Source organism: Marmota flaviventris, chromosome 9 (genome assembly GCF_047511675.1).
Source record: "Marmota flaviventris isolate mMarFla1 chromosome 9, mMarFla1.hap1, whole genome shotgun sequence".
Classification (NCBI taxonomy): domain Eukaryota; kingdom Metazoa; phylum Chordata; class Mammalia; order Rodentia; family Sciuridae; genus Marmota; species Marmota flaviventris.
Genome location: NC_092506.1, coordinates 44,660,417 through 44,685,312, shown reverse-complemented (window position 1 = coordinate 44,685,312; position 24,896 = coordinate 44,660,417). Strand labels below are relative to the sequence as shown.

The 24,896-nt window shown below is 39.5% G+C and overlaps 1 protein-coding gene and 1 pseudogene across 1 annotated transcript; one reads left to right on the top strand and one right to left on the bottom strand.

The window, feature by feature from the left end:
- The first annotated feature begins 12,160 nt into the window (after positions 1-12,160).
- LOC114093826 (mas-related G-protein coupled receptor member X2-like) lies at positions 12,161-13,936 on the top strand (annotated as a pseudogene).
- A 7,610-nt stretch (positions 13,937-21,546) lies between these two features.
- On the bottom strand, positions 21,547-22,497 carry LOC114093827 (mas-related G-protein coupled receptor member X2-like). Its single transcript, XM_027936740.3, has one exon. The coding sequence runs from the start codon at positions 22,495-22,497 to the stop codon at positions 21,547-21,549; it is 951 nt and encodes a 316-aa protein (XP_027792541.3).
- Positions 22,498-24,896: the final 2,399 nt, after the last annotated feature.

Genomic DNA, 24,896 nt, shown 5'->3' with positions numbered 1-24,896 from the left:
AGGGGTGGGAGTAATGCTCTTTCTGGAAGATAGTATGGCATCTATCGTGCATCAGTATTGTGAATGCATAAATGGTGGCTATTATTATAAATGAGATTTGCTTTCTGGTCTCCAGGAGATTACAGTGGAGTGTGGAAGAAAAGGACCCTTACATATATCTCTCACATTGATAATATTGACAAACACAGAAAAGAGAGTAGAGAAGGGGGAGATCTCAGAGTGTACATGTGGCTCTGAGTAGATAGTTTCTTCAAATACCTGGAATTTAGACAGATGACTCCAACTTACCACAAAAGAAACCTATTATCAGTCCAATCATCTCCTTGAGGAGGCAAGGGAAACCCTGGGTCAGGAGAGATGGAAATGGCAGAAGAAATTGATCATGTAGTTACTTCTGTGTCTTCTGGAGTAAAAGTGTGCACATGAATGCATTACTACTGAAACATGAAAGAAATAAAAGAAATGCCATCATTGAATGGCCTTATATTGTACTTTATTATTTGTTAGAAAGCCCCACAATGAAAACTTACATTGCTTTATATTCCTATCTAGGCTCCAAAATACCAGGGATTACTTATACTAATTACTAACAATGCTAGATGGAAAATAAAGGCTCCAGAATAAAAGTACTGAGAATGAGGTGGACTGAGAGATGGTGAACTCTGAGTGAAAATGGGGTAGGTGCCAAGAAACACCTCAGGGTAGAATTGTGTCAACAGCTCTGATCTCTGAGGTTCTTGGAGTCCTGGTACAGGAAATTTCTAGGTGGTCTAACATCTTGATAGGTTCCCATGGCCACCAGCTTTCACTCCATTTCCCCTGTAGACATTTCAGAAATTGAGGACAAGCAAGGATCCTCTGGCATTTCTCAAAGTCAGAAAGGCTCTCCTCCCTCAAAACTGAACAATTCTTCACCTCCAAACAAAAACATGGATGGAAGGTGTGGATAGACACCAAGAATTTTCTTATTTCCACTTACAGTCTTTGGTCTATGTCCACATGCCTGTGTTTCTACTTTGGGGTGCTACATGAAGGAAGTCATTCTGATTTCTTAAGGAAAAAGCAAGAGACAGAAATCTCCCTCTGAAAACTGGGTGCTGGCAGCCTCAAAAGTGGGAGTTCTCAAAGGAGTCAACTAGATTTTTCTGTATTCTGATCCATCTCCCTATATCCTGTCCTTTTTTCCAAACATTCAAATCTGCTGACATGGGTAGAATTCTGCCTCTTGAGTTCATTTAAGGGGTCAAATGACATGTAGACATTTCATCCCAGAGCTGAAGGGCTGAAGACCCAGGTCTCAGTGTTTCATTTGCTTTTTGAAGTTATTTGTTTTTATTATCCCAGGAAGAAAGCATTGACACAAATTGGAATTTTTGAAGAGCACGTCATGATAGAAGTATTTACCAAGATGGGCAGGTTAAGGAAAAGTGACAAGTGCATGGTGAAACAGGGAAAGAACAAGGGAAGGAACACTGAGGAGACAGGGCAGTTGCAGAGGTGGGAGAGAATGAGCATAAAGATGGAGAGGCACTGTCTCTGCCAACACAGAGACTCAGACAGAGATCCAGGAGATGTAAAACCCAAGTTCCTTTCCTCCTGTCCTCTGCTCTCCTGGGTGGTGTATCCTTGTGACTCTATTCAACCAGAAAGTTGGATGAAAATACCCCACTCATAAGGGCCACAGACACCGCCCTCTTGATATGCCAAACCAAACAGAGAAGGAAGAAAGAAAAATTCTTTTGACAAATGAGACTATCCCTCAAATCTCCTTCTATCCTCTTACTTCCTGGAGTTTTCTCTACCTAATTCTCACTGAATTGTTTTTGATGGTTGGAAATTAAAGGGCCACAATAGTAGTTACTTACAGAGAGGTAAACAAGAAAAGGCTGGATGGGAGAGGCTGAACATGAGTGGCAATTGGGAAGATGCCCAGAAACACTTCTCTGAGGGTCACATCTTAAACTGCTCTGGTTTCCTGTTTGCCCACAATCCTTTGGAGGAAATAAAAGGAAGGGCTATTCAGCATCTTGATAAATTTTGCTTATTTATTGCCTTTTACTCCAGCTCCTGTAAACATCTCCCATTTTAGAAGAGAGAAGGGTTCTGTGGTGTCACTTAATCCCAGAATTGCTCTCCACTTCAGCACAGATCAGCTTTCCTCCTGTGGACAGAGAATGGGAAAAAAAGGTAAGGGTATTTTCTAAATGCTTTCCTATTTCCAATGATTGCTGATATTTTGTATTGAGTTCATATCTCTATGTTTCTACCTTGTGATGCTACAAGCAGGGGGTCATGGGGTTCCCTCAGGGAAAGGCACAAGAGATGATGCCTCTTTGTTAACACTGGGTCCTGGCATCTTAAACTGAATTGTTCTCAGAGAGTTTCTCCAAACCATTCTCCCTTATGATTCATCTCCCTACATTCTCCCCCTTATTCTGGACATTCAAATCCATCATCACATGGAGAACACTGCTGGTTACATTCATTTGAGGACCACAGTAACATGCGGGAATTGCACCGAGAGCTTAGCTGCCATACACCCAGGTTTTATTTTATTTTGGGGGGTGTGGAGGGTACTGGGAAGTGAAGTGAGGTATACTTGACCACTGTGGCACATCCATAGCCCTATTTTGTATTTTATTTAAAGACACCAAGAGTCTGACTGAGTTGCTTAGCATCTTGCTTTTGCTGAGGCTGGCTTTGAACTCTCAATTCTCCTGCCCCAACCTCTTGAGCCACTGGAATTATAGGCATGTGCCAGGACACCCAGCTCCCAGGTTGTCATTATGTTACCTGCTTTTCAAAATTGTTCTTTTTTTGCATATTTAAGAAGAAAAAAGCAATCCAAAAATGAAGTAATTGAGTATTTGTTTAGTTGACTCTTTACAAAGATAGAGTTAAGAATAATTAGCATGGTATAATAAAGTAGCTAAAGGCACGCAAAAACAAAGCATTATAACCACCCCTACACTTATAGTGACAAGAGAAAGAGAAAGAACCACAGTTAGTTGTAGCAGTAGCAGGGGGCAATCAAGCAGGAGGAGAAGCACTGCCATTGCAACTCACAACCTCACAGGCAAAGAGCCAGGAGTTGAAATGTTCAAATCCCTCTCTCCATGCCCTTCAGTGTCTTGGAAGCAATCCCCACATGTTCCAACTGAGGTTCCCAGAGTGGGGGTAACAGAGGTTGTAGATTTCCTCCCATATCCCCTTCTGGACAACCAAAGCTGCGGGAGCTTTTATATCTACAAGACCTCATGTTGGATGCATTCACTTCTGATGCCTCTCTGCACACCAGAGAAGGATGTGTTCTTTTTTTCACTTGAGGGTCCATGTGAGTTCTCTGGCCTCCACGACCCTGGATGCCCTTGCAAGAAAGGGGAGAGCTTCTATATTCTCATCTGTTCCTGACTGGCTTCCAAAGCACCTCATTTTTGCCCTATTTCACTTGCTTTCCTTCTTCTCATTTCTGAAGTTTGTTTATTCTTATATACATATTATAAGAATATATATGATATTACATTCTTATATACACAATATTTAAGGCCAACTTGGATTTAACTTGGGAATTACTCCTCTGCTTCCCACCCCCATGTAGAAGTAATCAAGAGTTCTGTGGTGCTGGGTCAGTAGGGCCAAAGAGTGGGCCCTGAGGGGGCACTGCTGAGTTCATCCACAGTATTGGACCACAAGAAATAATTCATCCTCTCTGTGATCTAATTTTGTCCTCTTTTTAGTAGAAATGATACAAATTCTCACCTCAGAGGTCTCTGAAAGAATTCAAAGAGAGAATACCTTATGACTTATCCATCTTTATTATTATTCACCCAAGTTTGAGATAATTCACTTTCTCTAGTTAAAATATATGCAAGCATCTTTCCATTCCAACCCTTTAACATTTTACTTCTCCTCATAGATTACCCTCACACAAGACTTCTACCTACAAAGCAAACTCTATTGTGAGAAAAAATGGAAAAGATTTATATTGGACACTTCACAGCCCAACAATTAATAGCTTTTTTATTTTTTAATGTTTTCATCCTTCAAAACCTTTTCTTGGCACTCAGACCTGAACCCCTCTTATTTCTCTGTCCTACAAATTGCGGGGCAATTCAGCTCAAACTCACATCTTAACCCCATACTCTGCATCAAAATGTTACAAAGTACACAGCAAAGCCATTTTTGTTCCTTGCTTTTGTGGCCCATCAGTGGTCAACTTCTGTTGTTTGGATAAACATAAATAAGTCTTCTAAACACACTCAGTTGTCCACAAAAAAATAATGATGAATTGCCGCAGTCTGGCTGGGCACAAATCAGGAGCCACTGAAGCAGGAACAAACTTTATTTTTAAACTGCAGGAAAACACTTCACACAGCTCCCGGGGAATCCTCCCGAACACCACTAGGCTTGTCCAGGAACCCCCAGCCGGAAATATCTCTCCCGGAAATCCCTCCTCCTGCACTTCCCCAACCAATGGGAACTCTCGGGGAATCCCCGGAAATCCCCACGAGAACTCCAAAATAGTGCAAGAACTCAAAAGTTGCGGCAGAAGCGGATAGTAATGCCTCGCTTGTCAATCAACACTGTTGGCAAAATGCCAGGGGCCATACAGACTCAGCCTGGCTCTCAGCATCTCCCCCTTTTTGGTTAATTAAACAACAAGCAATGTGGCTTAGGGACCGTGCCTGTTAGGCAGTCCAGTTCAACATATGGTCCTTACCCGTCATCGGATGAACTGACCTCTAGGTGTCAGCCTCCTGTCTTAGGTTGGTATCACTGCAATTGGATCATACCCATCACTGACTACCGGTCCAGCATACAGCCATACTTGTGGATAGGCCTTTGCACCAGTGGGGGGGTGAGGTTCTTTGCCTCACCTCTGTTGGCCCCCAAATTTTAGACCATCACTAGTAGAAGGGAGGAGGACGCAAAATGCCATGACACTAAGCCAATTGAGGGCTCCTTTGAAAAATTGTACCACTGGTGACACCATCAGCAAAAATACTCCAGCACTACCACAATTCGCTGTACCAACAGATAGTTCACAATGCATACAAGTGATACATAGTCCAGGCAAGGTCTGCAAGCAATTCAAAGCAGAGGAATCTGTCAATATGTCCATTTCCTCCCAAAGTAAATTGACTCCTTAATTGAGCATTACTTGTGGAGTTATTATTCATTGATGCATCAGTTTTTACAGTTTGTTGTGATAACTATCGAAGAAGCTGTAGTTTGGTTTTATCTTTGTCTTCACCGGCACTGGGATGAAGATAGGAATTCTGGCAATGATGCTAAGAAAAAAATTATGTAACATTCCAACAGGCACTAAGAAAACAATTTTTTGAACAATTTACATTATCCTGAACAGAATTATTAAATATAATGAGAAGGAAAGATGAAAGTAAACAAACAGATCTGTTAACCTCCTTATTTGTTCACATATTAAAACAATTTTCAACAGCTGTTTACCCAATCTAAATTAAACCATTAAAATCACATGAATAAAAAAATTCGGATCCATTTATTCATGAGCGCTCCTCATATATGATATATGGACATATGCACATACAGACATACAACACAAAACAGAAGTGTGCACACATAACATACAACACATAAGACAATAGTAAAGGCCTTGTAGCTTTACCTAGGTGAAATCTCCATTGCAATGCTTAAAAACTCCACAGTCAAAAAATAAAACTGATCAGAAAAACATTAACCTAGGTCTGTATGAGCTCAAAAATAAAATAGAACTTTATGATGTGGGAAAAGGCAAATAATAAAATAAATATTGAAAAAAACATCCTGGTTAATCACTGTCGTAGATGTAAGAATAGCCAAACTGGAGTTCTGGATATCAGCTGTTATGGATTTGAGTCAAATCATCTTCCTTTTGGCCTGTAGAAATTGTTTTAGTTAATCTCTCTGGAATCCAAATCGGCTGCTGTTCTCCCTGTGGAAAAACACAAACAGAACCCCGACTCCAGACAATCACTGGGTCAGGACCTTTCCATTGTCCTGTTAGAATATCCTTCCAAAGTACCTTAGGCTTATGTACATTTTTTGGACACATATGCCTTTCTGCAGCACTAAGCCCTGAGGAATCCAAATTTAAAAAGTTTAGAGTAAAAAGGGTTATTTTAAGTTTATCTTTGGGTGACATATACCCCTTTCCAATTCCCTCTTTTTGCTTTAGTAAGTACATTTTAATAGTTTGATGAGCTCTTTCAACTATGCCTTGTCCCTGTGGATTGTATGGAATTCCTGTTATATGAGTAATGCCAAATGATGAGCAAAATTGTTTAAAAGAGGTAGAAGTATAACCAGGACCATTATCTGTTTTTAATTGTTTTGGAACGCCCACAGTGGCAAAATTTTGTAAGCAATAAGCTATAACATCTTTAGTTTTTTCTCCGGAATGAAGGGAGCCCATCAAAAATCCGGAAGAAGTATCAACTGTAACATGCAAATATTTTAATTTTCCAAATTGTGGCAAGTGTGTGACGTCCATCTGCCAAATATGGTTAGGTATCAGTCCTCTAGGATTGACTCCAAGATTAACTTGTGGTAAAAAGGTCACGCAATTTTGACATTGTTTTATTATTTGTCTAGCTTGTTCCTTAGTTATTTTAAAACACTTTTGTAAGGTATTAGCATTGACATGGAACCTTTTATGAAAATGTGTAGCTTCTTCTAGTGTAGAGAAAATATGTATGTCATGTGTAGTTTTATCTGCTAAATCATTGCCCAAACTAAGGGCTCCAGGCAATCCTGTATGTGCTCTGATATGTCCTATAAAGAATGGATCTTTTCTGTCCCAGATTAGACTTTGTATAGCAGAAAACAAAGAGAAAACAGTAGAGGAAGGGGAAATCCTGCCAGCATCTTCAAGGGATACTATAGCATTAACTACATACTGACTATCAGAGAATAAATTAAATACAGAATCTTTAAACATCACAAAGGCTTGTAAAACTGCATTAAGCTCTACCTTTTGAGCTGATTGTTTGGGTACTAAAAATGTAAAAGTTTGATCAGGGGTAACTACTGCTGCTGTACCATTATTTGACCCATCAGTGAATACATTTGGAGCATTCATGATAGGGGTTTTTCTTGTCATTTTTTGAAAAACTACAGGATGCGAAGACCAAAAAGACAACAAAGGATTAGATGGTAAGTGATTATCAAATGAAACATTAGATTTACACATGATTATTGCCCAAGTATTTAACTCATTAGCTAACTCATCAATTTGATCCATAGTATATGGAGTAATAATTTTATTGGGAGAAATTCCAAACACTCCCTTTGCTGCTTTTATTCCTTTGAGTATTAATTGTCCTACAGCCTCAGGATACCTAGTAAGAATAGTGTTAGGAGAATAAGATAAATGTATCCACAATAATGGACCTTCTTGCCAAAATACTCCTGTAGGAATATTTTTTGTTGGTATTACAATAAATAATAAAGGCAAAGTTATATCAATTCTATCCAAATGCATATTTTCCATATATGTTTCAATAATTTTTAATGCCTTTCTTGCTTCAGGCGTTAACATGCAGGGTGAATTTGGATCTGATGGACCTTTTAGGATATCAAATAAAGGTCCCAACTCTCCTGTTGGTATGCCTAGATAAGGCCTTATCCAATTTATGTCTCCTAATAACTTTTGAAAGTCGTTAAGTGATTTGAGTTGATCTACTCGTATTTGAATTTTTGGTGGACGGACCATGGTTGAGGATAATAGAATTCCTAAATAATTAATTGGAAAATTTAATTGTACTTTATCTATTGCTATCTCTAGATTATAATTTTTAAATAAATTTGTAAGTGTGGCATAACATTCTAGCAATGTGTTTTTATCTTTGTGTGCTAACAATACATCATCCATATAGTGAAATATTTGTAGTTTAGGATTTTGATTTCTAAGTGGCTGTATTGCTTTGTTAACATAAATTTGACACATAGTTTGGCTGTTAGCCATCCCTTGAGGGAGTACTTTCCATTCATATCTCTGATCAGGACCTTCATGATTCAGTGCAGGGATAGTAAATGCAAAATGTGGACTATCCTCAGGATGAATTGGAATTGAAAAAAAAAATCTTTAATATCTATAGCTAAAATGTACCAGGTTTTTGGCAAAGCAGACAATTGAGGAATCCCCGATTGAGCAGGTCCCATAATAACCATCTCATTATTAATGGCTCTTAAATCTTGCAATAATCTCCATTTACCAGACTTCTTTTTAATGACAAAAATGGGAGTATTGTAAGGAGATACGGAAGGTTGTATATGTCCCTCTGCTAATTGTTGTTTGACCAGGTCATGGGCTGCTTGTATCTTTTCTTTAGTCAGGGGCCACTGAGGAACCCATACTGGTCTATCTGATTTCCAAGTAATTTTTATTGCCTCAGTGACCCCTTCTGAAAACCCAGTCCATGTCTATTTATTCCCTGATCTATTTGAATTGGTGCTGCTATGCCTTGTTCTCCTAATCTTTTTTCTTTCCTGAAACCTTGTCTAGCCCTAATAGTGGGCGCATTTGGATTGATGTTATTTGTTAATGTCAAACCTAATTGATCTAGGACATCTCGTCCCCATAAATTTATAGGAAGATGATCCAATACATATGGCTGTATAGTTCCTTCACATCCTTCAGGATCCTTCCAATCTAATACCATTGCACTTCTATGGGGATTAGTTGCCACTCCTAGGCCTCGAAGCATTTGAGTGGCTTGTTGTAACGGCCAATGTTGTGGCCATTCTTGAAGAGATATGATTCTAAGGTCTGCACCTGTATCCAGTAGCCCATTAAATTCATGTCCTTGAATATTTAGTTTTAGCATGGGGCGAGAATCTAAATTTAAAGACAGCATAGCCCAATCTACACCTGTGGAGCCTAATCCCCTGGAACCTCTTTCTATAGTACAACTGGAAAATTTATCATGTAGGCTGGGTATTATTAATAACTGTGCTATTCTATCTCCTGGTGAAATTACTGATATACCCTTTGGAGAACTAGCTATAATTTTTATTTCACCTTCATAATCGGGATCAATTACTCCGGGACTTATCATAAGTCCTTTTAGCGTAGAAGAACTGCGTCCTAACAATAAGCCTACTGTTCCTTGGGGAAGAGGTCCTTTTACTCCTGTGGGAATGATTTGAACTCCCATCTCTGGAGTTAGTACTGCTCTGGCGGAGGCGCAGATGTCCAACCCTGCGCTCCCTCTGGTTCGTCTGATGAGAGATCTGATGGATAATGTGTCCTGGGCACTACCCTGATGGTGTTGTTAGGTTCCTCCATGGTGTTTCTGGGTTCCTCCAGTGCCCCGTACATTTGTGGTCATGGGCCCCGGAGCATTGGGCCCCCCTGTCCGTTTTTTGGCAATGGAGCCCGATGCCTTTCTCCACGATATCATGGGTAAACACTTGGTCCTTGTCTGTTTTTTGATAACGGAATACCCTCTATGGTGGTTTGAGAACGGCATTCATTAGCCCAATGTTTCCCTCTACGGCATCGTGGGCAAATACCCGGTATTCTATTCGTTTGATATCCAGCTTTGTTAAACCCTCCTCCTATGGGGCAACTCCTTTTAAAATGTCCTGTTTGATCACAATTATAGCATGTTTTTGGCCTGGCATCTAAAGCCTGTTGTACTGCTGCTAAGACTTGCCCTTGTTCATTAATGTCTCTACATAATTTAATATATGTGTTTAAATCTTCATGTCTCCATGGTCTAATGACCTCTCTGCAACAACGATTTGCTTGGTCATAAGCCAGTTGTTTTATAAATGGCATTGCCTGTTCTGTATCCCCAAAAATTCTGGAAGCTGCTTGAATAAGCCTATCTACAAATTCAGCGTAAGGTTCATTAGTTCCTTGTATTACCTTAGATTATTGACCTTGTAAACCTCCATGCCCTTGTAAAGTTTTCCATGCCCTAACCGCATATACAGCAATTTGTGCGTATACGCCAGGATCATATTCAATTTGTTGCCGTTGACCCTCATAAGGTCCTTTTCCTAACAACATATCTAGATTTCTTTGAGGGTAACCAGCTGCTGCATTTCGTCTAGCTGTCTCCCTGCAAAATTCCTCATTGGCAACCTTCCATAACAAATATTGTCCTCCATTTAGCACAGCTTTGCACATACTAGCCCAATCTGCTGGCGTCATGTCCAAGTTGGTAATGGATTCGACCATGCTTACAGTGAACGGTGCTTGAGGACCATAGGTTGTTACAGCCTCCTTTAACTGCTTCACTGTTTTGAAATCTAAAGCACGGTGAATTCGCTGCCCTCCTGCCTGCTCAAGTACAGGGCATGCTAATCTTTGAGGTCCTGTCTCAGGATCCCATCTATCAACTACAGGGTTTGAGGGCCACTCAGCTATCTCCATAGGGGGAGCTGTTGGTTGAATTACGCCCCCTGGTGATAGAACGGTGTTAGTAGCAGCCTCCTGTTGTAGCTTTTTCCCTAATAACTGTTTCTCCTCTAAGCTTTCTTCCTTTAAATTTTCTTCCTCTGTCTGACTAGCTTGAGAGACCTTCTCTTTTGCTTGATCTAAAATGTCTTTCTCCATGGTCTGAACCTCTAACAATTTACTTAACACTCTTTCAGTTTGTTTTTTACTAATTTCTAATCTGTTATAAAGATAACGCAACCCAATAAGATAACACAAAACAAAACCGAAACAGAATGAAACAAAAACGGAACAAAAAATCGTTGTATCAATTTTCCTATTTTCTTGGCATGTGCATTTGTGGTCTATTTCTATCTCTTCCTCAGGGGCGAACAACTTCAAACCTTGAGCCAACCATTTTTCGCAATCTGCCTGAGAAAATTCTAGGGATAGGCAGCTTGAAACAAACACAAAACAAATCAAAACAAATCACCCATTCTCTCGCCTTCCCTTAGGGGCAAGCAATTTCACTTACCCCGAAGCTTCAGACGTTCCCCGCACGGGCCGCCAAATGCCGCAGTCTGGCTGGGCACAAATCACGAGCCACTGAAGCAGGAACAAACTTTATTTTTAAACTGCAGGAAAACACTTCACATAGCTCCCGGGGAATCCTCCCGAACACCACGAGGCTTGTCCAGGAACCCCCAGCCGGAAATATCTCTCCCGGAAATCCCTCCTCCTGCACTTCCCCAACCAATGGGAACTCTCGGGGAATCCCCGGAAATCCCCACGAGAACTCCAAAATAGTGCGAGAACTCAAAAGTTGCGGCAGAGGCGGATAGTAATGCCTCGCCTGTCAGTCAATACTGTTGGCAAAATGCCAGGGGCCATACAGACTCGGCTGTGGCTCTCAGCAATGAATGACATTTTCCTCATCTAATTTTACCTTAATGTTTTAACTCCTTTAATTATATTTCATTTTTGTTTGTCCATTTAATCCAAGTCTTCTGTCACCATTAGTCTCCTTATTCATGCATCCATTCACTGAATAACCATTGTGAATACAGTGTATAGCACCAGATCTAGACAGGGGATATGCATAGTGTGGCTGTCCTCTGTGGCTGACACACTGAGCCATTTCTATGACACACTTAGCCATTTCTAGCCTACCAGGCCCAACCATCCTTACACCTGCCCTACCAAGAGGTCTCCTTCCTTTCAAGTCTCCAAAGCAGTCTTTTTTTCTCCTAAATACAGCACTGTTAGTCATGAGTGTGCTGTGGGATCATATTTCCCTTTTTAAAAACCTGAACCTGAAGGAAAAATTCTGGCCCAGGACAAGATAATGCCTTTGAACACAGTCCTTTCCTGGTATCTCAGATCCTATCCCAGACTTTTTCTGGAGACATGGCATGACCTCTGGCAGGAACAGGAGGGGTCTGTGTGCATGATCAGTTATAGAATATTCCTGTCAGTAGATGAATCTGTGCAGTAGCACCCAGCATAGCGTTTAGAGTCGACATGAATTGAGTTTGAGTCCAGAACCTCAGACTCCCTGGCCTTTTTAAAAATAATTTTTGCAACCATCTGTGTCTTCCCCTTAACACAGGGACAGTAATTCCCACACAGCAGGGTGGTCCTGGGAATCAGGGGTTATGCAGCAGGAACTCATGACTTTTTTATGTTCCTAGCAACTTCTCTGGATATTTTCTGATACTAAATCCAACCACCCCAGCCGAGGGGACAGAATTCACGATGGTGAATGGAAGTAACAGGACTTTTCCTCAACCTGTCAACCTATGGACCTTGATCCCAGGCTTGCTGACTCTCATCATTGTGATGATTGGGCTGGCGGGAAACGCAACTGTGCTCTGACTTTTGGGCTTCCGCATGCGCAGGAACGCCTTCTCAGTCTACATCCTCAACCTGGCGGGAGCCGACTTCCTTTTTTCTCTGTTTTCATGTTATAGCTTCTCTGCATGAACTCAGCCCCACTTTTGTTTCCGTTTTCAACTTCATCATCAACTACTCTACCACTGTGATGATGTGGTCCTACCTTACAAGCCTGAGCATGATCAGGGCCGTTAGTGCTGAGCGCTGCCTGTCCATCCTGTGTCCTGTCTGGTACCTCTGCCACCGCCTGAGACACATGTCAGCTATCATATGTGCCCTACTCTGGGCCCTGTCCCTGCTGATGAGCATCCAAATAAAAACCACTGTGATTCACTTTTTATGAATTTAGACTTCTCTTGGTGTCAGACATATGATTTCATCAGTGCTGCATGGCTGATTTGTTTATTTATGGTTCTCTCTGTGTCTAGCTTGGCACTGCTCATCAGAATCCTCTGTGGCTCTCAGAGGGTGCAGCTGACCAGGCTGTATTTGACCACTGGGCTCACAGTCCTGGTCTTCCTCTTCTGTGGCCTCCCTGTAGGCATCCTGGAGTTTCTGTTGCCTTGATTCATAAAAACCATATAAATCTGCATTTTGCTAAGAGGACTGCTTTATTCCTGTATAGCATTAACAGCAGCACCAACCCTATCATTTACTTCTTTGTTGGTTCCTGTAGGCTGCGGCAGCATCAGCAGCACCAGCGACAGTCACTCAAGTTGGTTTTGGAGAAGGCAGTGGATAAAGTCTTCCTCAGGAAAATATGGAGAGTCCAACATCCTCCTAATGTAGTGATTCTGCATCTTCAAGGGATCCTTAAAAGAAGTAGTACCTCTGGAGGATACATAGATGATTGTATAGAGTCCAAAATTGACATTCATATATATATATACCATTTTAAACAATATATTTATTATTGTATAAAATATGCATAATAAAATTTATCATTTTAACCATTTTCAACTGTATAATTCATTGGTGTTAAATATTTTCACATTTAAGTACATTTTGAAGAGCAATAGTTTTTATATTTTATGAAGTCTAATTTATCGGTCTTTTAATTTTATGATTAGTGCATTATGTGCATCTAAAATTATAGATGTGCAGCACCATTTCTGGCTACTTACTATATTTCTCTTCTTTACTGATCAGTCTACTAGAATTTTATGAATATCATTACCATTTTTGAAGTGCTACCTTATAGCTTTGACTTTTTTCTCTATTATTTGCTTTTCATTTCATTGACTTCTGTTTATTGTATCTTCCTATTTATCTGGGCTTGAAATTCTATTGAAGCTTAAATCTTTATGTTTAAAATTCTTTGCATTTTATAGAATTCACCAGTGCAGTCATTTAAACCTGAAGCTTTCTTTGTAAAAGACAATTTAATTACAAATTTATTTTCCTTAGTTAATGGAGGATTACTTTTGCATTTTTATTTATTCTTGATCAAGTTTGGTAAGCTGCATTTCTCAGAGCATACTTTTTAAAATTGCCAAATTTCATCAAAATCCTTCAAAACAGCTTTTTATTATTACTTTTATAATATGTGTAGTATACATTGTGATTGACTTTTTGTGATTCCTCCTTATACAGGTGAGAAAAGGAGCTGAGAGCTATTTCAATCAGCTTCAGGTTTAGGCCACTTCAACTAGTAGCTCTGCAAGCAACACAAAAAGAGAAAGAGCTTAACACCCCTAGCCCAGGTATATTCATTCTCATTCTCATTCTCATTCTCTCTCTCTCTTTCTCTCTCTCTCTCTCTCTATCTCTCTCTCTCTCAATTGGAAAAGATACTTGGGTGTAGACAATGAGCATCAATCCTTGTCAACTGTTTAGACCACCTTCATATTATCACTCCTTGTATGTTAATACTAAAGAATCAAAGTCACCATACTATAGCAATACATGCATACTAGTGTTTACCATAGCCAAACTATGGGACCAGCTTAGGCGTCCATCAATGAATGAACAGATACACAATGAAATTTTGTTTAGCCATAAAGAAATATAAATTATGTCAGAAAATCAAGGATTATATGATTTCTCTCAAAGGATGAAGGAAAAGAAAGTTAGGAGACATCTCAGATAACCACAGGGTGATCAGTAGAGGAAAAAGCCCAGGAGGTAGAGGAGGGGAAGAAAAAGGAAAATACTACCAGGGAAAAATATCAGCCAAATTATATTGTTATACTGTGTGCAATTAGGTAGTAAATTCCACCAACTATGATGCACCAATAAAAACATGCAGAAAAAAGATTTAAAACTGAAAAAAAAGTTACAAAGCCATTTGGTGCGTGAGAAGTGCCCAGCTTCTCTCTAATTGATGGTGGAAAACTGTGATGGCTAGCCAATTTATGGAGATCATGCCTCAGTCTGCAGTGCTGGAAGAAAGTATATTTTTACTTCATCCCACCTAGAGATACCAGCAAATAATATTGCACATAATGCCATTGATATAGCAATCTGATTAACCTGTATAGTGGGATCCTGGTTAGCTGAAGGCTGCTGACCATCCTCTTTCCTCATCATTGGCAATGGGAGAGGAGTGGAGCAGAACAAAGTGCAAGACACTGCCAGGGAGAGCGGCATGTGGGGAATAACCTAGCACAAAAGTCACCCATTGGCTGCAGCCACCTGGGCCCCAGTTGTCAGCTGAAGCTAGTAGTGGCCCACTGTCACATGCAACCCAATATTAATTTGCCACCATGTGTGACCCATAAGCGCACTGCTGCATGTACCACCAGTCATGTCCACCTACCCTGTGCCTTCATCATGGGTCACCCAGCAGCACAGCTGCCCAGTGGCTATACATCTTCCATAAGCTGCCATGTCTCTCACACCTCAACATCTTCATGGGCAAACTCACACCTGTTTTGGCATCTCTGGCCCTATAAAGCAGTTCTGTAGGTGGGTACACAAAGCTGCAGTACTAACCAGGGAGAAACTTGGCTGCTAAACCACTGATATTTAGGAGAAATTTCCTCTGATTAAAAAGAAAAGACTAATAAGTTCTCAGGCCCTCACTCCAAAGAGTAGAGGGATCCTCTGAAATTGGGCAGAATGAGGTTCTGGGGGATAAACTAAATATACATCTCCCCAACTCAGTGGGGACATCACTGGTATATTTTCCACCTCTATGTCCAGAGAAACTTTGAAGACAAACCAAAGAGGCATGGGCATTTAATGACCCTTCTATAACCTTACAGGATCCAAGTCTGGATGGCCCAGTAGGAAATCTCTCCATCTCAACTCAACAAGGAATACATTAAGACTCTCTGAAATACCACCTCAAATGTCATTATCTTCTAGGTAGATTTTGTAGGTCATTTGATATTGCATGTGTTAATCCAATTTTATAAATTTCCTTTATATTTTAATGTGCTAATTGGATTTATTTTTTATAGTTTTTCTTATTATCTATTTTAAATTCTTTTTAGTTTCTGTCTCTCCTTTCATTATCTACTCTGTCTCTCCCACCACCATTTGTCTTTATCCTTTCTCTCTTTTTTTCACATTTATGCCCTATAGAGTTTATTCATCTTATTTTTTTAATGCCTAATTTTTCAGCCAGTTGTAGAGTATTACTTCACCCTTACACATTTGGATTAGTGGAAATGTCAAGTCATTTTCTGAAAGTTTTAAAATGGTTTATTAGTGTATGGTTTTGCTCTATAGTGTTCACAGTCACTAATGATTATTATCTCCTCTCAAAGTGGCGTTAGAAACTGAACAGAGAACTGTGATCACATTGAGCAGGAATTTCACCTTCAGTCTACCCACACCTCACAGCACACAGTAAAAAGAAAAAAGTTCATTGAAAAACCCTCATAACAGTGGAAGAGATGCCCATCAAGGCCCATGAACAAATATCAACATATAAATACTGTAAATAAGTGTCAGAAACACAGTAAAGGCAGTTCTAAGGGAAAAGTTATAGCATTTGAGTGCACACACAAAAAAAATTAGCAAGATCCCAAATAAATATCCTAATGATGTATTTCCGCAGTCTGCCTGGGCACAATTCAGGAGCCACTTATCAAGCAGAAATGACCTTTATGTTTAGAACACACACCATGCACCACAGGAGCTCTTCAGGAATTCCCTCAGAGCCCAACTGCGACCACTGGCTTCCGGTGAGCCTCTCAACCCCCCACTCCTCCTGCTCTTGTGGCCGATTGGCTGGGTCACATGGGCGGAGCCAAATGAGTCCCCCAGTGAGCAGCTCCATGGTCTGAAAGGGCGGGGAAACAGCCCAATGAACATCACCGCAGAGGAGCCAATCATGCTGGGGCCACGGTGAGCCAATCAGCTGGAAGTTTGCTGGGGCCCATTCAGCTGTGGCTCTCAACAATGCATCTCAAGGTCTTGGGAAAACAAGAACACATCATTTCCAAAACCAGCAGAAGGAAATAAATAATAAAGATCAGAGCTGAAATTAATGAAATCAGGAATAAAAGAAGAATACAACAGATCAATGAAGGAAAATGTTGGTTTTCTGAAAAGATAAAAAACTTGACAAACCCTTAGGCACATTAACCAAAAGAAAGAGTAAGAAGATCAAGAGTAATAAAAATAGAGTCAAAAAAGGACATATTAAAACAGATACCACTGAAATCCAGGGCATCATTAGAGACAATTTTGAAAATATATATTTCAATAAATTAAAAAATCTACAAGAGATGAACAAATTTCTAGAAACATAGGCCTACTCAAATGGAACCAAGAGGGCATAGAAATAAATAGGCCAATAGCAATTAAAAAGATTAATGCAGGAAAAAAAAAACTTTGAATAAAGAAAGTCCAGGACCAGATGGACTCACAGCTAAATTCTACTGGACCTTTAGAGAATAAATAGTGTCCATGCTCCTCAAAATTATTGCAGAAAATAGAACGGAGGCAAAATTTCCCAACTTATCATATGAACTCAGTAAAACACAAATACCAACACCAGGTAAGTCCACTTCAAAGAAAGGAAACTCCAGACAAATATTCTTCAGGAACATAAATACAAATATTCTTAATAATATATGAATAAATCATATGCAACAAGAATTTAAATGGTTGTTCATCATGATCAGGTGGATTTCATTCCAGGGATACAAGGATGGTTTCTTATATGGAAATCAATACTTATAATACACCACTTAAATAGAATCAAGAGAATAAAATCACATGATCATCTCAATAGACTCAGTAAAAGCCTTCTACAAAATTTAATATCCATTCAGGACAAAAAGCCGTAAACAATTAGGAATAGAAGGAACTTATCTTAAAGTCATAAATATGATATACGACAAACCCAAAGCCAACATCATGCTGAATAGGGAAGAACTGAAACATTTCCTCTAAAATCAGGATTATGACAAGGACCTCGATGATTTCCACTCCTTTTCAATATATTATTTCAAACTTCAGACAGACTAATGCAACAAGTGAAGGAAGTAAAAGGGATACAAACAGAAAAGAAGTCAAATTATCTGTGCTTGAAGATGATATAATCATATAACAGAAGATTTTCAAAGAAAATATGGTATACACACAGCGGAATTTTATTCAGGCATAAAGAAGAAGGAAATTATGTCATTTGCAAGAAAATGTATGGAACTTGAGAGTGTTAAGTAAAGGAAGTGAAGCTCAGAAAGTCGAGAATCATATTTGTTTTCTCATATGTGGAAGCTAGAGAGAGTGAAGATGAGGAAAAGGTGGAGGGGACTTTAGAAAAAATAGAAGAGAGGCCAGTACAGTAGAAAAAATAGATGAGGGGGAGGGATGAAAGAAGTGAAGGGGGAAATACTGGGGAATTAAGTTAACCAAATTATGATATGTGCATGTATGCATATGTAAAAATGAATCCCACTATTATGTAAGATTCCAATACACCAACAAAAGAATTTTTGAAAATCCCAGTGGTGTTATTTTTCACAGAAACTTTAAAATCCTGAAATTCATATGGAACCACAAAAGATCCCTGATAACCAAAGCAATTCTGAGAACAAAATCAAAATTGGAAGTATCACTTCCAGATTACTATTATATTACAAAGCTATAGTAATCAGAACAGAAGTATACAAAATGGTATGGTATAAATATTATGGTACATGACATAAAAACAGACACATAGGCCAGTACAACAGAATAGACAGCCCATAAATAAATCCAAACTTATATGACCAACTAATTTTCTACAAAGGCACCAGAAGACACAATGGACAAATGATAGTCTCCCCCATAAAAATGTCCTGGGAAAGCTGTATTTCTATAGGCAAAATAATAAAATTGTACCTTTCTCTTATACCATACAAAATTCTAACTCAAAATGAATCAGGACCTAAACATGCAAAATCCCTAGCAGAAAACAGGAGAAAGTCTTCTAGAAATTGTTCTTGGTAATGGTTTCTTGGACATACCACCAAAAAAAAAAAGAAGAAACAAAAGCAAAACTAACTAAATTTGACTGCATCAGATTAAAAACTTGTTGTTTAGCAAAAAAAAAATCAATAAAATGAAGGCAACCCACATATTGGTACAAAATATTTACAAACAATATAACAGATAAGAGGCTAATATTCTAGATTCAGAGGGATCTCAAAAAGCTCAGTAGCAAAAAATAAAAACAATACAAATTAAAATGGGAAAATGACCAGAGAAGATATTTTTCAAAATGTGACACATAAATAACAAAGAGAAGAAAATGATGTGCTCAGCATCACTAATTATCAGGGAAAGAAAAATCAAAGCCACTATGAGACATCAGTGCACACCTGTTAGGATAGCTATTAACAAGAAGATAAGAGATAATGTGTTGAATTTTCATTAATATAACAAATACCTGACATAATCAACTTCTAAAGAGAAAGGGGTTATTTTGGCTTGCAGTTTTGGAGGTTTAACTCCATGATCAGTTGCCCTGTTGCTTTGGGCCTAGGGCACACTAGGGAGTGTTGAAGGATATAGCAGAGTAATCCCATTCACCTCCTGACCAAGAAGCAAAAGACAGAGAGATGAATGGCTTGTCTGGGGTCCCACTATGTCTTTCCAGAGCATAGGCCCAGTGACCTAAAGAGCTCCCACTAGACCCCACCTCTTCAAGTTTCTACCACCTCCCAATAGTGCCAAATCTGGGAACAAATTGTTAATCTTTGGAAGACATTCAACATCCAAACTATAGCTGATACAAGTGTTGGTGATTGTGTGGAAAAGAGGCAAGCCTGGAACACTTGATGAATGCACAGATTGGTGCAGGCATTATGGAAAGCAGTAGGGAGGTTCCTGAAGAAATGAAAAATAAACAGATCTACCATTTGACCAAGCCATCATCTCTGGGTATATATATATATCCAAAAGAAATTAAATTACTACCTCATAAAAAATCTGCACCCTCATGTTCATTGCAGCATAGCTAAGAGCAACCTAGGTGTCGAAGAATGGAGGTGCACATATACAACAGATCATTATTCAACATGAGCAAAGAGGAGATCCTGTCATTTGCCACAACATGATGTACTTAGAGGAGAGTATGCTAAGTACAAATACAGGAAGAAAAATATTGCATGGTCTTATTTCCATGTGGAAGTTTTTTATTTCAATATTGTATTTATACACAGTATTTGGGTACATTTCCACATAATTATAATACAAGAAATTTGGATTCATTCACCGTTTACCCCTCTTTTTTCTCCTCCTCCCTCCCTTTTTTCTCTCCTCTATTCTACTAATCTTTTATGTGAAATACTTTTTAAAGAAGCAATACATATAAACAGAATGTACAATAGTGGTTACCAGGTTTGAAACACTAGGCGGAAAATGTGAAAAAGTAGATAAAAAAAATTTAAAGTGATAAACATGTAGGATGAAACAATGTAAAATATGAGTATTACATTTCATTGTATTGGAGAATAGTGATTATGTACAACATTTTGCTAAATGGACAGATTATAACAGTTCTAACAATAAGGGAAAAATTAATAACTACATGATATGATAGATTTTGATTTTTTGACTATAAAATCATTTACCTTATCTATATCTACCTAATAGCATTGTTATAACCCTAAAATCAACACACTAAAATTTATTTTAAAATTAAAAAAAAAAAAACATAAGAGGCATCCTGAGCTCTGGGTCAAGGAGGATGGACTGGAAGAAATAATGGGAACTTACAGAGGTATAAAAGGGTTTTGTGTCTTGATTTGTTTGGGGGTCATGTAGCTATATTCCTTTGTTATACTCATTGAACTGTATACTTTGATCTGTGCTCGTTATTATCATTTAATTATACATGAGTTAAAATAATTAAACACTATATCCATGAAAATGAAAGTACTATTTTCACTGAAAGTGTTAAGTAGAAATACATGCCATACAATTAATAAAATACATGTTGTGAGCTTCTGGAAATAAAGTCTAAGAGTCTAATTAGAAAGCTCCGCAGAGAGACAGTATCAGAGCCAAGGCAAAAGTGAAGAAATGGAAAGACAAGGGTTGCTAATGGAGGACATGTGGAAAGAAATCACAGAAAGATAGTCTATGTCAAACCTTAAATATGCATGGATGTGGCTTTATCTGATCACAAAGCTGAACACCCAGCTTGCCAAAGTTGAAAATGATGGAAACAATACATAAATGTCATGACTCAAAACTAATAAGTGGAGATTTAGCACAGGTTTACTGAAAAATGAATCAGGTGTATTCATCCATGAAAACACTCATTCAGTAAACATTTATTATGCTAAGGCAATATACACAGTCCTTCCAAAATGAAAGGAGAGAGAGATTACAGGGGTAATTTATTTTATTCTTCTAATAATATCGAGACAAAGGTTGTAAGGTTTAGGGGGAAATGTCCAAAATATAGGATTCTTTTAGTCTTTATCAGGTGCACTGATGAAAGAAATTGAGATTCCCACCACCACCACCATTACTGTTTTCAGTCTTCTGGTGTATAAAAAAAAAAAAAAAAGTTTGTCAAAAGTTCAAAAGTAGAAGCAGTCCTGGATCCTGAGCTGATGAGTCTCACAAGCAAATGAGGTAAAGCACCTGAGTAAGGCAGGTAGAGATACACAGTAATCAGTGTTTAACAGGCCCTGTCACAGTGGAGATATGGACAATTATTGTCTCCTGATTTAAAACTAGGTAACCAACTGAACCAGGTTCTGAGCCTCTCCTATACTGATAGGGCCAGGAAGGCTCTCAGAGGCACATGTGTCTGATCAAAGCAGAGGCTCTTGCGAGTTGCCCCAGACTGTTGCTCACTCTCCAAGGTTTCCTGATGAAACCCTGCTTCGAGAGTCACCCTCATCAGGGGTGTCCTGCATGGCCCTCTGTAGAACCAGCTTGAGGGTTCCCCGCTTCCACCGCCGCTGCCTAAGGAAGCCAACAAAGAAGTAAATTATGGGGTTGGCGCAGCTGTTAACACAGGACAGAACAACTGTAACCCAATAGGATTCATAAGGAATAACATCATATCTCGGGATATGGAATAAGAGGAACCAGTAGATCCCAAAGGGCAGGCCAAAGGAGAGGAAGACCAGAACCGTGAGCCCAATGGTCACATATAACCTGGTCATTGGCACTCTCTGTGAGCCACAAAGGATCTTGACAATCAGGGTTAGGCTGGACCCTGAGAGGGTGACAAATAAAACCATCAGCCATGCGGAAGTGATGAAATCTAATGTTTTACACCATTCATATCCATAGTTATCCCACTTAATCAGGAAGTCACAGTACTTCCCTTCAGGGATGCTCAGCGACAGTGACAGGGCCCAAAGCAAGGCACACACGACAGCTGATGTGTGTCTCCAGCGGTGGCAGCGGTACCAGATGGGCCACAGGACAGACATGCAGCGCTCAGTGCTCATGGCACTGAGCATGCTTAGCCCTGCAAGATAGGCAAAGGACACAACTATGAGGAAATTTGGAGTGATCATGGAGATGGAAGAAAAACAGTTAAAGACTTCCTCCAGGGAGTTTATGATCTGGAAGCAGAGGAAGAGAAAGTCAGCTGCAGCCAGGTTGAGAATGTAAATGGAGAAGGTGTTCCTGCGCATGCAGCATCCCAAGATCCAGAGCACAGCTGCGTTTCCTGCCACACCAATCAGGGCAATGATGAGGGTGAGGAAAGCCAGGATAAGATTCGTCTTATAGCAGATTTGAAAAATGTCATTCATTTCTGCCTCCCGGGTTGGCATGACTGTATCCATGCTCATGAATCCTCCACTGGTGCTCCTGGGAATACAAACAAGATATGAACAACTGCTGCAAGATCTCTGATTCTTAAGACTACCCTGCTATGTGGGAAGTATTGCCCCTGTGGCACAGGGAAGGGAAAGACAGGCCTGCAGAAATTAAGTAATTCATCAAAGGTCAAGAAGTCATGGGACCTAATTTCAATCCCAGTTCTCACTGAGTCTAAAGCCTGGGCCATCTGCTACCCCCTCTTTCTACTGACAGGGAATATTTGATGGCCCCCAAACACCCACTCAGCATCCTAGATTATATGGAATAGGTACAGAATCCTTAGCCCAGCTTTCTTTCTGTCTTGGGATAGGTTTTGTGTCAGGTTCAGAAAGTTGGAAGCCCTAAGTATGACCACACTCACCCTCACTGACCAGGAGGATCCATACAACAGGGAGAAAGGACATCATAATTAGGTTTTTAAAGAGAATATGAGCTATTGGTAGGATACTTGTGAAGACAGCTAGCTCTTAGGTTATAATGACTCAGTGCCTGTTTCAAATTTGTAAATGACAAAAATTAAAGAACATTTTCCTTGTATTGATTGATGTGTCCCCAGCTGTGTATGAGGGTCACAGAAAATAGTTTAAAAAGTCAAGAAATGTGTGAACAACAAATGAATAAAAGAGTGGGGAGCCCAGGAATAGTTGAAAATTTGAGTTAAATGCCACCCAAGCCTTTTTAAGTGTCATCAGTCACCGGAAAACATGCATGTATGACACTGAAGAAAATGCCATTGCTCACGATTCCTTCTGAAGAAAATTCTGATGTGTTTGAAAGAATCCTTTATGCCTGCAGCGATGGTCCAGGGTGGTCACTCTCATGTCTCCAACCCAGGGAGGGCTAGAATATGACTTTAATGATTACCTAGAAGAGTGTAAGGCTACATTTTAGGGAGAGATTTCCAGGTTAAATTGAAGTTGTTGCACTTTTGAAGGGGAAAAGGAAGTTTGAGAAAGGGGAAAGAGAATTGGCAATAGAGAGTGTTGAGGCATGGAAACAGCCACGAGTGATTAGGAAGGATTGTCTATGAGTTGTAGAGTATAAAACTATTGACTTTTCCCACAAGTGATTTTATGTAGAATTTGTTTTGCATTTTAAAACCAGTTAGCAATTTAATTGGCTGATGTAAGCATGGGAATTTTTTATGTAAATGCTCATAAATGAAGGACTTTGGTGAAAAGAGAGATGCTCATGCACAAATCAGTTTGGAAACAAGTAGGAACTCTCAGGAAGGTGAACTTTAGCAATTGGTTGAAGGATTAATTCACTTTAATTTTCTATATAGCTATCTGTGGCAAATACTACAAGAGATTTGCTTCAGATCTAACCTCAAAAACTAATACTGCCTGGATTTAAACCCACAGGTTTGGATCAGAATCTTCATCCTTCACAAGACCTGACAACAGCCGGTGTGGCATGTTCACTACACATGGCGAAGGGACAGAGGATGAGGCATTTTACTTGTATCATTTATAGTTTATAATGCACACACCTCTCTTATTAAAATGGGAAAGGCAAATTTTGAAGAGAATAAGGAAGAAAAAGCTAAGACATCGAACAACAAGGGGTAATTGTACAACAAATCCCAGCCTAGAAGCCCATTTATGCCACTGCAAAGGCCCAAGTCACTTTATGTAGAGTGTCCTGAACTCAAACAAGACAAGAGGACCATAGTGAACCAAGACAGGAACCTCTGGGCATCAAGGGCTGAATTCACCTCAGGTGCTCTTAGTTCACCTCAGGTGCTCTCAATTATGATAGTTTCTATCCTATTGTTTCTAAACATAGTGAAATATGAACCTCTCTCTACTCCATATTATTTTCCTGGGGGAGGAATGAGATTCACCATTCCATGTAACTTTCCCAAACTATGCACATATTGGTAAATTCTACCTTGGTTAATCTCTTCTCATTCATTTTTGGATCACCTATTTTACGTGGAGGCTCTGAGAAATTCCAACACAAGTAACATGAGTGGCTGGTTTCTTCACAGCACTTTAGCTTTGAAAAGCATACATCCATGTATATTGTCTCCTAAATTAGGGAAGCAGCAGATTTGTCACTCTACCAATAAATTTGAATAGATTATATACCTCTACTATATCCACCTCATTGGCTCCTCTTCCCAGCAAGTGATTGCAGTTTGAAGTTTCTTATGGCCAGATGATCAGGAATTCCAAGCAAAGTATAGTTATAGTTAAGCACAGAATGGGGAGAAGGTCCAACAAAAGACAACTGTCTTGGTTTGCAGCTTTCATGACTCCCACACTCAACCTTGTCAGCCCTCAATGCTGCTGGGAGAGACTGTCATGTCCCCTGTCTGTTCCTGCTAGAACACATCAAGCTCCTTGTATCCTCCACC

Coding starts and splice junctions, on each gene's coding strand:
- LOC114093827 (XM_027936740.3), bottom strand. CDS start 22,497: ATGGATACAGTCATGCCAACCCGGGAGGCAGAAATGAATGACATTTTT.